This window comes from Abramis brama (genome assembly GCF_963993115.1).
Source record: "Abramis brama genome assembly, chromosome: 5".
NCBI lineage: Eukaryota > Metazoa > Chordata > Actinopteri > Cypriniformes > Leuciscidae > Abramis > Abramis brama.
The window spans coordinates 48475873-48490996 of NC_139967.1; the positions used below are offsets into that span (position 1 = coordinate 48475873).

General features: G+C 37.2%; 1 protein-coding gene across 3 annotated transcripts in view; it reads right to left on the minus strand.

Annotated features, from left to right (window-relative positions):
• Positions 1–15124, minus strand: part of astn2 (astrotactin 2) — a 445829-nt gene that overhangs the window by 260094 nt on the left and 170611 nt on the right. For 2 of the 3 annotated variants that reach the window (XM_084114345.1, XM_084114344.1), the window contains one exon: positions 1442–1591. In XM_084114345.1, the coding sequence (XP_083970471.1) occupies positions 1442–1591 (150 nt within the window). Of the gene's footprint in view, positions 1–1441; positions 1592–9168; positions 9187–15124 lie in introns of those variants that run through there. The other variant, XM_084114346.1, reaches the window with a different exon arrangement.

Below are 15124 nucleotides of genomic sequence, written 5' to 3' on the forward strand. Positions count from 1 at the left end.
GATCAAACTTAAAGTCTATCAACAACAGCTCATATTAACTACTTTGTATTTGTATTATGATCTTTTAACACCATTTACATTATACTATCATTACTATACTATTTGTTTGGTTTAGGGTCCAATTCTCTCTATTAACTAGTTGCTTATTAGCATGCATATTAATAGGATATTGGTTGTTTATTGGTACATATAAAGCACATATTAATGCCTTATTCTGCATGACCTTAAATCACCATGACCATCCCTTAAATCTTATCGAATATCCAAACTTAACAACGACCTTACTAACTATTAATAAGCAGAAATTAGGAGTTTATTGAGGCACAAGACATAGTTAATAGTTCTAATGAGAATTGGACCCTAAACTAAAGTGTGGCCATAGTTTACATTAAAATGCTATTTATTAAAACAAAATCAAGTTAAAAAGCATGTTTTGTTTTCTACTTTTCTGACCTTAAGTCACCAGATACTCATCAATATGTGTGTCATGACGGTCGATGGACAGAGAGGCGGAGGTCCAATCAGACAGTTCATTCACAGATCAAGCTAATTTTGGTTTTAACATGTGGTTTACTTAGTAATTAGTTTGTCCATTTCCACTAGTTTGACTCATTGAGGCTGATTTGCAGACTGTTGTGAAATCTGCAAGGGTAATGAGCCAGTGTCAGTGTGATGGAGGCCGTCTCACCTGTGTTTCCGTGTGTGTTTCCTCATTCACATTCACAGCACACACTGCTCTCTCTGAAACATTCACTGCTGGACAGTGTCGATTCAGAAAAATAACCCTGTGCAGCCCGACATATGGAATAATCGTCAGAAAATATTTGTTTGGAATGGAACCGTTTAGAAAAACTAAATATAATGTACACTCTAAAAAATGCTGGGTTGTTTCAACCCATGTTTGGCAAAAATGGACAAACCAAACCATTGGTTAAAATTATTTTATTAAATTTTTAACCCAACAGTTGGGTTTGTCCATAATTGAAACAACCCAGCATTTTTTTTTTTAGAGTGTATGTTATATTTATAATTTAGATAAATATATAATTTAAAGATGGTCAAACTTAAAGCTTTTATAATGTGTGTGTGTGTGTGTGTGTGTGTGTATGTATATATATATATATATATATATATGTGTGTGTGTAGGACTTGTGTTCACCACAGACCTCATTTCATTGACTTCAGGACGATGTAACCGGAAGTTGAAAAATAAGAACTTATTTACAGGTTTTAGGATTCATTCACTCTATTGATTATTTCTTGGATGTCAAACTTCGATTCTTAAGGGGCAACCTCATCCTTCCCTTCCTAGTGCACTAGGTTTGGGAACAGATCTAACAGCGATACGTCAATGAAACACATGCGAGAAATCTATTAGGTCATGAGCAACCACAAGAAGAGCTTTGGTTTGTGTGTGTCATTGGGTCAGTGCATTGCAAACCTCTGGTGTGAGTTTGTCCTCTCTTCCGGCCAGTGGAGGAGCTGTGTGTAACGTTCTGGAAGTGTGTTATCTCCATAGTGGTGTTGGTCCGGAAACTCTCTTTAAATCTCTGCATCAGTGCCTCTACGCTTTCTTGATCGGGGTCCATTGCTGAAACAAACACACACACACACACACAAGGCTGTGAGACACATACCTCTGCTGAAAGGCGTTAGAGGGCAGCGCATGATTTACTACATGCTGAAAATGCTGTAGTCATGGTTATCTATTCCTGTGTATGAAAAAAAAAAAAAAAAAAGAGAAGATAAATGAATGTAAAGGCCGAGAGATGATTTACTCAGTAAACGGTTTGTCCTTAAAAGAGAATGAGGACATATGAGTTATGCACAATCTCCAGAACTTCATTTATCCTGTCTTTAACACACTCTCCTTTCCTGTCCACTGTCTTATCTCCCCACATCACCTCGTTGCTCTCCTCATGAACAGGCTTGCATGAGGCATTTGATGCATTTTGGAAAGAAGGCTAAAAAAGATGTGGAATCTGAAAAAGTGCAGGTCGTGAGCGAAGAGTATTCCCTCTTCAGCAGTTTGCAAAAGTTTTGTTCTCTTCATGAGAGTAAAAGTCGTAGTGTACTATAATAATCCTCCTGATGATTCAAAGTTGTAACAATCCTTGAAAAATGTCCAAAACGTCCAAAATTACCGTGGCAGTGAATTAATAACTACCTGGTCAATAGTATGTGGACAGCCTTGACTGCGTTTGCTAACCCTTTAATTTTAAAACCAAGGCCACTGAGATGCTATAACTTCCAGTGGATGTCGGAACGTGGATAAAGGGATTTGCTCCCATTCGGATGCAGAAGCATCAATGAGGTTTTTAGTGTAAGTGCACTTAAGTGTGTTAAGAAACATAGTCATGAAAGTCTACTCTCTTTAAGTGCAGAAGTGGCCTTTTATGTCATTAATATTATATTATCTGCAAGTACAGTTCTTTAAAAATATACGTTTAAGATTGGAAGTACACTACGAGTGCACATTCAATACAACCAAGTGTGTTTCTTCTTTCCCTGCGACTGTTCATCGACACCCCATTCCACTAAAAGTGTACAGATTGCAAGCTTTATTTTGTAACACTTTTAAATTTTGTCATTTTAAACAGTTAAACACATAGATCAAAAGGGAGTGTCCACATACTCTTGGATGCAAACCTTTATTTTGCATTATTTCAGGTCACGCTATTAAGGTCATGCTATTACTCTTACAATTCGACTAGAACCATGTGACGTTACAGGCCAAATGGAGAGTAACTTCATTTTTATTGACTTGCCAAAAAAACGAAAATTCCACACAGATGGAGCGCATCCAGCAACCTTCACATGTGTGTGTGTGTGTGTTGTAGTTTATGTAGGGTCACTGCGAGATTTGAGTAAACGTCTCGGGCTCCACGTTTGGAAATCAAGAGCACTTCCAGACGGGGGGCCAAAGGAAAGATGGGCAAGGGTGGTGCGATGCTCACAGCCTGCAATGTTAGTATTATATTTCCAACTGGCAGTAAAACAGACTCCCTCAGGGGACACCGCTGACCCATCTGAACATGTTCTGGCCCATTTGCACCACAGCAGAGGCATAATATATAAAAATAAACTGCCCTCTTATTGTCTGCGCCAGGAGTGGGAGGAGGTGAAACAGAGAGATGGAGTGGGATGAGATGCCTCAAATAGTCGCAAACAATTTATCTCCCACCTCCATTACAAAGACCCATCGCTACTCCCATCGGCCGGTGCTGCATCACAACTTCAATTAACTTGAGATATGTAGAGGGCCGCTCTCTCGGCACAGGCGTAATGGCTCTGGACAGGGGCGATTTCCCCCCGTACCGCGAGGCTTTATGGTGAAGGCCCCCTGACGGAGAAGTTCGCAGATGGATGACGCCGTGGTCCCTATAGTGAGCGACTGGTTATTTATTTTGCTGGGTTTCACTGGTGTGTGCCATTCTGTCTAATTACCAGCTGCTTGTTTAATGTAAGTGTCTCACTCATGTGTGGATACTGTTCACAAGACACACGATCAGTGTGGAAAACAATCGTATCATTGCATTTACAGAATAAGTCATCTGGAGTTTTTCTTTTGTTTGAGTATGGAACAAGCCAGACGAAAGAAATAAAGGTGAGTATCTGCAAACATAAAGTTGCAATCACATTTAATTCTGTCTGGTGAAGTTGTGCAGGCAAAATCTATTCATTACAAAAGGAATCTATGGAATCAGGTATTTTGTACACACACACACACACACACACACACACACACACACACACACACACACACACACACACATATTTAGTCACATGTATATATTTAGTACACCATTTTTAAGTAGTTGTTCCAGATTTTAATTATGCCAATTTATAGTGTGCCAAAAATACATTGTTATACTCAAGTACAAACGAATAAATTGTCCTTAAGTATACTATTTTTTCACTAAGGTTATATATATATATATATATATATAGCAAATTTCAACTGCCTGTTCTGTCCCTGTGTTCCCTAGTTATCTTCCTTGGTTGTTAATTAGTTTTACGCACCTGTTTCTCTTCAGTTGATTACCCTTCCTGTGTGTTTAAGACCTCAGTTTTCTTTTGTTCAGTTGTCAGGTATCGTTTATTATTTATGTAGTCGTGATATAAAGTCTGATTCATTCCTACAAACTGGATCTTTCAGACCGTTTGTTTCAATGAACTGGTTCAAAAACCCATTCACCGGTTCCTTACGTCATCAAGTAATGATGGCACTACGCATTTATTTTCTAACATCTCAGTGTCATGTTATATCAGTGAAACATTCAAATGAAGCAATTTGTGTCAATGCATATTGAAACATTCAAATAAAAAGTTATTCGTGCGAACGCATATTGCTGATAATTACCTTACATTCACTTAAGTTAATGGTGTTTATGGTCACAGTTTCATTCGCGGATCCTTCATGTCGGATACCAATGTTGTAGCCTACATCTTGGATGTTACTTGCTATGAACCGTTTTAAAAGAACGATTCGTTCAAGAACTGAACATCACTATCATGGAGTTGTTTTGCTGTTTCCTGAGTTTCTCATTGATCCTCTTGATCCTGTGAATTTATTTTGAAAGACTTTCACGTTTGGTTTGTTCTCCTCATCTTCGTGCTCTCATTTCACCCTACATGACAGATAAACAGTATACAGAAAATCTCAAATGCTTGATTGCTTGTATCGTCAAAAAATGCAAACCACATGCAGTAGCGGCTCTAATATGCTTAATGAGACTATAAAGCATGAAAATATTAAGATATATTATAAATATTAACATGATTTTCTGTAAAGTTGCTTTGAATCAATGTGTCTTGTGAAAAGAGCTATATAAATACATTTTACTTGACTTGACATCTTCTGGATATGGCCAGGGTCCCTCCTTCAGTGTCTAAAGGGATGTTTTCACCTGTTTTATTATTCATCAAGCAAAAGTCAGAAATATCTCAAAAAGTTGTACAGTATCATTGATGTACAACGCACAAATAGTGTGGAATGAGTTACTCATAGAAGTGGTATCAAGGATGCTGATCGAGGAACATGGCTATAGGATAAATGATGTCACCATGGCTGATAATACAGTGATTATAAATGGAAAACACCCGTTTCTAAATATTCTAAAAGCACAAACACAATAACAGCAGTTCTGCTGTGAACTGCATGTGTTCTTTTATCAGTGCAGCGCAGTGGTAGACTTTGAGTCGAACGCTGTTTCTCCACTGTGGACCCACAACAAAGACAACTGAAGACAAAATGCCTTAATTCAATTTGAACGTGCTCTGTCAGAGTCGATACTGCTGAACTCTCATTAGACTAAGCTCTCACTGAGGCCTACAACACTATTGCACACATGATCATTTCTCTAAATCAATTTATAATCATTTTCTTATGTATTTGGCAATCCAAAAGAGGGTAACATCCTCTTTCCATTGACCAGGGAAAAGCAGAACATAACAAAATATTTATAATAAAAAATGCAAAAGACCACATCATGGCTTTTGAAGATTTGTGTTGATGCTCTTGGGAGATTTAAGCTGTGAATTACAGATTAAAAGTAACAGTCAGACTCCAGAAGTAAAACAATACCATTCATTTTCTCCATAGAGCAATATACTTTCAACCAAACACCTTTGATACACACCAATCATAAACTCTGGAATTATAAACAGTGATGTTTCTGAACGACTTATGCTTCTGATTTCAAGAGATCCACCATTCCCACAGAAATGCAAAATGCAGCAACTGCCCATTCACATTAACATGAAGCATTGCAAATGGCATAATTCTTTATTCTTTATTCTTTATTTCAAGGATAAGACGTTCTCCTTACTCTTTCAAACTCCTTCTGTATTTATGCAATACCACATGATCAACCGTGCAATATTTAAATCAATTCATATTCAATTGCTTTAGTCTGTGCTTATAGACGAGGTGGAGAGAAGTTACTGCATATAGTACGGTGAAAACACCAAGTCTTAAAAAAAAATACCATTGACGCTTTTCCACTGCATGGAACGGCTCAGCTCAGTTTGCTTTTCCATTGCAGTTTAGTACCACTTCAAAGTGACTGGGATTATAGTTGTGCTGTCTCTACTGCCGTGACATCATCGTAAACGCGACAAACAAACGCACAACACATGAGCAATGGAGCATATCGATGGAATGATGTTCTTGATTCCCGGCATGTGGATGTCTTTCACTGCAAGACGAAGAAGTTTGTTTCTAGCGGGTTTAGTTTCTCGTGTTGCAAATCCAATGATGCTGGTAGCGACGATTCTCTCTGACCAATCAGTGATCTGCAGTGTTTACCATACAAAACATGCAATGCCATTTGCAATGCAGCATGGGATTAGGAGTTTATTCATTCATGCACTTTTTTTGATTACACAAACACACACACACACACACACACACACACAAATGATGTAGTATTTCCTCTAAAACAATTTTCACTCATAAATTTCACAAATAACAAGAAAACACATTGCAAGTAACACACTGAATTTAACGTGACAATTTGAAGTAGAAAGGCACTTTAAAGTAATGGTCCAGAACACTAATAGTTCTTGAAGAGTAACTAGGTAACACTTGAGTAATTAGTATTTTATGACCATGTTCAGAGTAAAACGTGTGAAACATGTTAATATCGTGATTAGTAAATTATTGGTAATTCTCTATAATTTGTCATTGTTAGTTATTGGTTCTTAATGAGGCTAATCTCATTCAGTAATTAATGATTCCCTAATAAGGAAGTGCTCAGTGCTGAATTTGCTATTTCGAACAGCACTAGTTAATCTTGTTTCTATAATGGTAGTAGCTGAAGTGTTAATGTAGCATTACTCTTTTGTCATGCAATACTTCCAGCTTAGTTACCTAATAATGACAGACCATATAAGTGTAGCCAAAATGCTTTTAGAACCAAAGCATTGAAAAAGGTGACGGTCAGAGAGCAAAGTGTGGTAAAGGCGCAGTAATGCTCAGTATTCCCTGTCGTGTATTTGACTGTGCTCATGGCTAATCCAGCCACAGCTAACCAAACAAATCGAGACTGAGCCAGATCCACTTAAGACCCGACCTGCCACGACTGAGAAGTACAGGTTAACTGCCCCATGCATATTTCATGTCCGCGGCCCGTGTTTGTTCTGTTGGGAGTTGGAGATGAAATCTTTAAGAGTCTGCGCTCCTCAGACGCCCATCGTTCATCCCTGATGGTTTGCTGTGTGTCCGTCTTGTTCGTGCTGTGACAGTTTATTGATTGGGTGCTTATAAATGCAATCAGTTGCCTTTCCAGGTCCATCCCATCATTTGTTTAAATTGGATTTGGGGGTTTAGTTGGCTGTTGTTCTAAATGTCCACTCGTGAAATCATTCACGACAGCCAAGATAGGACAATTTGTTCAGCCAACTCAATTCTTACTGACTACGCTAGACGTGGATCAATAAAACATACAACTTTTGTTGTACCGCACAGAAACAACATTGATGTTGAAAATGACAAAATATTCACAGAGCCAATAACCAGGTCAGCGTGTAAACAGAATCTGGCGCTTGTGTCCCAGTTCAGTGAGTAACCTGAAGAAATCGTCTCTAATGATTTACTCTTTAACTGTGCATTTTTAGAGACACTCAAAGTCTGAACTGGGTCGTCCGGCACCCCGTGACTGTCTGGACTCCTCTGTGATATTGATCACACATCACGACTGGCACAAACCGAGACACAATCACTGCTACACCCTGACTGAGACTGGAATACACTACATGATTTATCCCCCGATTTACAGCCGATTACACAATTTGCCGAAAGTCAGAGCCAGTGTGCAGATGTTGAACAGTCGGAGTTAACAGATTTCACAGACAATCGTGCAGTGTATGATGGGCATAGACTCTGATTTTGTGTCAGACGTAGCACAGGCACTGGGATTTGTCGTGTCACACCGCATCCAGTGTAGACAGCATCACTGATTATAATGGGTTTTTATTTGCTTTTGTCGCATCACGTTGCACCAGTCATTCGTTTAATGTACGATGGTCAGCAAGTGTCGGCGAGTGTATGATGCCTACGATGAAGTTTAAAATCTGTCCAGATTTAGTTGTGTAGTGCATTCCAGCTTTTACTTTGTGAATTATTTAAAAGATAAACACCTCAACCATTCTTGTGCTTTTCATGTAGGTTCTTTATGCATAAAAAAAATGGTAAAAGTTTACAAAAAGTATTTGTTGACATTAGATAGCTACATTTACATTTGTTAATATGAACTAACAATAAGCATGCTTCTTGGTATTAAAGGGTTAGTTCATCAGTCATCATTTACTCACACTCATAACACTTTCCTTCATTTTCAAAGCACAAATGAAGATATTTTTAATTAAATCTGAGAGATTTCTGTCTCTCCATTGAAAGTCTATTCACTCAAAACCCTGACGCTTCAAAACATTCATAAAAGAAATGCACATGAATTGAGGGGTTTAATCCAAGCCTTCTGAAGAGACATGATCGATTTATATCATGTTTGAATTTAGGCTCTTATTTTTGGATTAAACTATCTGATTCATATAGGTTTATTTTGCGATCCCTTTATGAGCATTTTAAAGCATTTGAGGCTTTCATTGGAGGGACATAAATAAATCAATTTCATTAAAAACAAAAGTCTTACGAGTTTGGAACAACATGAGGGTGAGTAATTAATGACAGAATTAAAAATCTTTGGTGAACTATCCCTTTAATTTCAACATTTACTAATACATTATTAAAATCAAAAGTTGTATCTGTTAATATTATTTAATTAACCTGAGCTAACATCAACTAACAATTAATGGTTCTATTTTTATTAACTGTTCTGTAACAAATGTATTGCTTATTGTTAGTTCATGTTAGTTAATGCAATGCCTAACGCTACTAATTCAGCCTTATTGTAAAGTGTCACCATATACAAAAACCAAATGAGTGTTGAAATACACAAAGTCTTTAAAAAGACAGAGTGAAATTAACAGCAAGAGCATCAAACCACAGACTCCTTCATCTTCTTAACTGCTGCCACCGGGAAATGAAGAAAGATGCATGCGTGGGTTTGAGAAAGAGATCTCTCAAGAAGATGAACAACTTAATATCAGAAGTACGAGCATGCCTGCTTTTTATCTAAGACAAGATCCATATTTTATCTGCCTTACCTAGCCCGAAACAGCAGGAGTTCAGGAACACGTGGAATAAAGGTTAGAGAAAAGTCCAGTCATTACTCCAGTCTTCAGTGTCACATGATCCTTCAGAAAAAAATGTGATGATTTGATGCTCAAGAAACATTTGATTATTATCATGGTTGAAAACAGTTGAGCTGCATCACATTTATTTCAATTTTTTTCAGGATTCTCAACATTTAAAAGAAAAGCATTTATTTTAAATACAGTAGAAACGTCGCTTTTGATCAATTTAATGCATTTTTGATGTATTTGTTTATTAAAATCTCACTTATTTGAACATATTTCTGCCAAAAAATCCATTATATCAGTCAGTAAGGGTTTTACACTCCTTGATTTTGTTTGTTTTGGACCCTTGTCGTGCTGTCGAAGATGACATTTTTAAAAGCCATTATTTGAAGATTGTCCAGGAAGCGTGGAGTAATGTGAAAATTCACACCTGTCGCCTTTCCCGCAAAATGATTTCTGCGTTCACAGATAGACACAACAGTGATCTGCATGATTTTGAAGAGCGACCGTAACCAAAGCAAATCCATTCGTCGTCATCTGAAGCCCTGTGCCCTTTGTTTCTCCTTCACTCTCATCTTATCTCCTCTCCTCTCTTATCAGCAGCGACAGTGGGTTAACAGTCTCTTTAGGAATTGGACACAGCCAATAGTAGTGTGTCGAGGTCTGGAGCTTGATCTCAGCAGAGTGATGCCAGCAAACCCTTCAGATAATCCACCAAACCCACTAGGGGCGCATGCTGTTTGTTCCAGCTTAAGCGTTGTGTACACTATGTGTCTATTACATGGGTCCTGTGTGACACAGGAGAATGAGATAGAGGAATGCCAATTACCCGCTTGACTACTCGCTGAGCACTAAGACATAAGAAGCGACGGTCAACCATAATTCAGAAAGAAACGGCGTCAGGGTCAAAGTCAGTTACAATCTGGAGAATCACTCGTCTGGCTGTCTGTGTACAGCAGATGCTCATAAGAGCATGAGAGCTGTAATAAAGAGAAGAGCGGACTGACACGCGAGCTATAAACGCCTCTCCTGAGGGATCGTCGACGGATGGTGACAGACGTGGAGACGCTAGAGGCGGATCTGTGTCCAAATGTCCCATTATCTGGCAGAGAAACGGCCAGAGTGACAGTTCATGGCAGTTCAGCCGATGTCATGAATGTTCGTGTTTGCTGTAAAAACATCTTAAACACTGCAGTTTGAAATCGAATTAGACATTTCATCAGAGCACTTGATAAAGGATATGTCTTTAAGTACATTGTATGCAAAAGCTGAACACCGCAGAAATACGTTTCTTCCTCAGTATTTTTGCCTTGTGTGTTGAGAAGCAGAAGTGCATGATGTATTAAGACTTTATTTCAGAGAATATGTGCAAATACGATCGTTTTAAGCTTAAAGTCTGCATGCATTGGAAGTTGCGCTAGTCTTTTCTTCCGTATTGTGCCGTATATCCGAGTGAAACGCTTCTGGAACAAGAACAAATGTGGGCGGGGCTTTATTTTGTGTGTGGGGAATTGATTGGATGGTTGTGGTTTGCTATTGGCTGATCTCATGTGATTGACAGGTTGCCCCGCCCTCGTCATCAGAGAAGAGATGCAACAAGAGGAAGTTATTCTGATTCAAGATTACCAGGAACATGAATTTAAAACAATAATATTGATGTGCACCCATGAATCATTTGTAATAAAAAGAAGAATTTGGATTTCATGGTGACTTTAAACCTCATTAAGCTCTGTTAGATTTGTACTTAAGACAAGACCAAAACATTGCCAATGGGGAGAAAAAATTATATATTACACAGTTTTATGTTTCAAGCTAATTCATCTTTTTTTTTAATGATATATAGACTTAGAAAATGATTAGATTAATTAAATGATGAATTTCTTAGTATGTGTTTTGGATGCTGTTGTGCTGGTGAGCCACCAGGCTTTTTAACTAGATTAACTAGTCAGACTAAACTGGTCCACCAGATTCACCAGCGAGACCAATATAATTATATTAAGTATTTTTATTGGAGAACATGGCCCGGTTAAACCATCATAAAATCAGCAAAAAACAGCACTAACCAGCATAAACCAGTCTAGACCAGTATAGGGATGTGTACTAATAATACTTTTAAAATAATTAACAAATGCTACATACTAATAACAATAATAAATATAGCTGCAAGCAGTGATGACGGTATGTATTTGTATTATAAGAGGACTATTTGAAACTGTATGTGGCATATCCTTCTGCCAGCTGGTGGCCTTATGAAGTGACTCACAACAGCCATGTGACCAATACAGATCAAATCTGATCAAAATCAGCCAATATGTGAACACTGTATGTAAGACCCATTCTGTTTCCCAGTTTCCGTTTAATCCCTCACCATGGCAACACGCTTTAAAATATCAGGAATCTGTTTGCAAGCATAGTGAGTGTTTAACAAAAATCCCAGTTCACAAATCGAAAGTGACAGACTTCCTGTTGACTGTCAGTGCTGATGAGAACAACGTGTGTACTGTGTTCTATTGTTAACTAAAACCTTAAAAAAACTTTATTATTTGAAATTGAATAAACAGATGAAAGAAAAGTATGTATATATATATATATATAAACAAAACAAGTCTAAATATAAGTAAACAAATAAACAAACAAACAAATAAATAAATAAATATGTATGTATATATATATATATATATATATATATATATATATATATATATATATATATATATATATATATAATTAAACATAAAAAATATAAACAAAATAAGTCTAAATATAAGTAAATATATATATATACTTATATTTAGACTTATTTTGTTTCAGCTAGTTGCCAAGGAAACATTTCATTTAGTTTAACTTGTATTAAAATAACAAAAAAATAAATAAATAATGAATAAAAACTATGAAGACATAAACCCTTGCCTTCTGTGCCTGTGTGTGTGGAAATAACTGCCTGTATCAGCAGGAATCAATAGTCTATATTCGTCATTCAAAAAGAGGAACCGAAACTAGGCCTGCAGAAATACAAACCTTAGACAAAGCAGTGCTTGCTTACTATTCTGAATATCAATCATCACTTTGTTCATTCCAGCTCATGTTGTTATGAAAATATTTGCGTATTGGAATGCTCAGGTAAGATGCTCAGGTCACAGCCGTCTGTCTGAGCTGTCTCTTGCTTTTATTACATTTACATTTAATCATTTAGCAGATGCTTTTATTCAAACCGACTTACAAATGAGGAGAGCAATAGAAGCAGTGAAACTAACACTCGGACAACAACATGTTCATGCTCAAGTTCTGGTGCACTGACCCGTTGGCTAACCTGAACAGCCAATCAGAGTGATCTCTCGTATCGCCAACACTGATTCAGTCAAACTCACACCATACAGTACACACAGCTAAACCTGACAGACGCTCACCGACGCTTGGTGTGTCACGGCTCTTAGTCTTCTGAAGGTTAATGGGATGATAGAAGGACTGTAAACTTTACGGCAACCAAAATCAATAATAATGTGGGTGAAACAACAATTACAGCCTTCGAAGAGATGAAGGTCCACCAGGAAGCCATTTCAATTTCTTTCCAAATCCCTGCAGAATATGTGTTCAGTGAAACCACAGGGAGGAGAGAAAACCATCTCTCTCTCTCTCTCTCTCTCTCTCTCTCTCTCTCTCTCTCTCTCTCTCTCTCCATCTCAGAGGGAGAGATACTGAAAAACAAGCTGGATGCTCAGCAGTGTGTATTCCCTCTGTGAATTATTCAATTTGAGAAAATCTGGGAGAAGCAGCGAGAGACGGTTCTCAAGGAAAGCGTCGAGTGACAGAACTTCTTCCCAGCGTGACGACAGAACAAGCGAAGGGCACAGATGACCGGCCGATTGATCGCCAAGGGAGAACAAAATTAAATTAAATACACTTATAACGCAACACAGTCGTGACAAAAGGATCTTGTGAATGCTATAAAGGATATACCGTGTATACAGTGCAGTGCATTACACACAAAATGAAGTTGTGTATGTCGAGTCTCTAATATTAATTTTAAATGTTTTCATGTTTTAATCGTTTGGAAGTCATCATGCATGTTCTTTTGTGCCTTTCCATTACACTGTTTGTTTACAATGACATAATTAATATGCTTAAAAGGCGTAGCTAAAGATTCAGATTTAATAAGTCTGTTTGGACTGTTGAATATAATGCGTGGCTGTACTGATGCTGTATGTGAGACCATTTGGTCGTCAGTTTAAGAGCTTTATGACAGATTTATCAGCTGGAAAACCTGCAACCATGCATTCAGTACTTCTCTTGCTCATGTCAAATATAGGTTGCCCAGATGAAATGAAATTGGGTGAAAAGAGACACATTCCCTCTGTATGAATAACAGTAATAACACACTGAACTCTAAGTTAATGCATCATTATTCAGAGCCCTATTACAGCATCAACATGATTCAGAGAAACTGGGACTATTTACATTATAACATTGGTGTAACCATCATCTCAATGACATCTCCTGCTGTTTTATTGATGGTTTCTTCTACTCATTTTCCGCTTTGTGTTGACCATCTAATTTTGGGATTCAAAAAACCCTTTTCATTATTGTTATACCTTCAGTGTCAGTAATAATCAACTCAATCACCTTTACTATAAAGAGCCTTCACTGATGGATTATACTCAAATATACCTCCCATCTAGCTATAAGCTTCCCTATATTGAACAATATTGCTTTTTATGCAACAAACACATACATACTGACTTTAAATAATGTAATGTGGATGCAATATGTATGCAATATTGGCATGTTAAGGCTGTAATTTTACATTTTGAAACCCCAAAACATTATTTTGAATAACAGAGTGAGCACAAAAGAAACATGCCATGGTTTTCCAATTACTTAGATATTTAGTTCCTGTTTCCATGTGTTTTAGTTCATGTTTCTATTTAGTTGATTACTGATTATGTTCATCTGTGTCTTGTTTAGTTCTCATTATCCTGTCTGAAGTTTCAATCCATTGTCTTGTATTGTCTAAGTGTTTTCTCATGTGTCCCAGTTTCTTGTTGGATTATCTGCTCTGTTTTTTGCTTATTAATAAAGTAAATATCTGCAATTACCCTTTCTCCATTTCTTTCAGCTGTCAAGCCATAACATGCACCATACATTTTCTTCTTTCCATTCAAAGAATCATTAAAAGAAAGTTCCACAGGTTCCACAACACAACTGTTTTCAACATTGATAACAATCAGAAATGTTTCTTAGCATCAAATCATCATATTAGAATGATTTCTGAAGGATCATGTGACACTGAAGACTGGAGTAATGATGCTGAAAATTCAGCTTTGATCACAGGAATAAATATTACTGTTTTTACTTTATTTTTGATGAAATAAATGCAGCCTAAATGAGCAGAAGAAAATTTAAAAAAAAAATCTTACTGACCTCAAAGTTTTGAACGGTAGTCTAAAATAAGTATAAAGTTCAAATGTGACAGGGTTGAACAATAAATACCTGTTGAACGGTTATAGTCGAACCACATATTTAGGATTTGGGTACAAATCGGCCATTGAAAAACAAGAACAACACTGTATGTTCCCTGTTTTATGTCTGAGGTGGAAAAATATGATTTATTGAAATTGGTAATGACAGTTTCCTGCAAAAAATTTCTAAACAAATCAATCTACACTTGTGTCATATGTGACCATTTCATGAAATAAAGATGTTTATCTATGTTTCACAGTCATCCTGCTCTATTACTGACCAGCTTTTATACCTCAGTTTAATGTGGATCAAGTCCACATTTTGAAATTTGTAAACACCTTGAAAAAGAACATTGGCAAAAAAGGTCATGTCTGTGAGATGTATGTGTGTGTAATTGGTTGTGGTCATGAATGGCTGAACGCTCTGCTTTATAGCGGCACTCTGTCCCACTTTCCTTTCTTGTGCT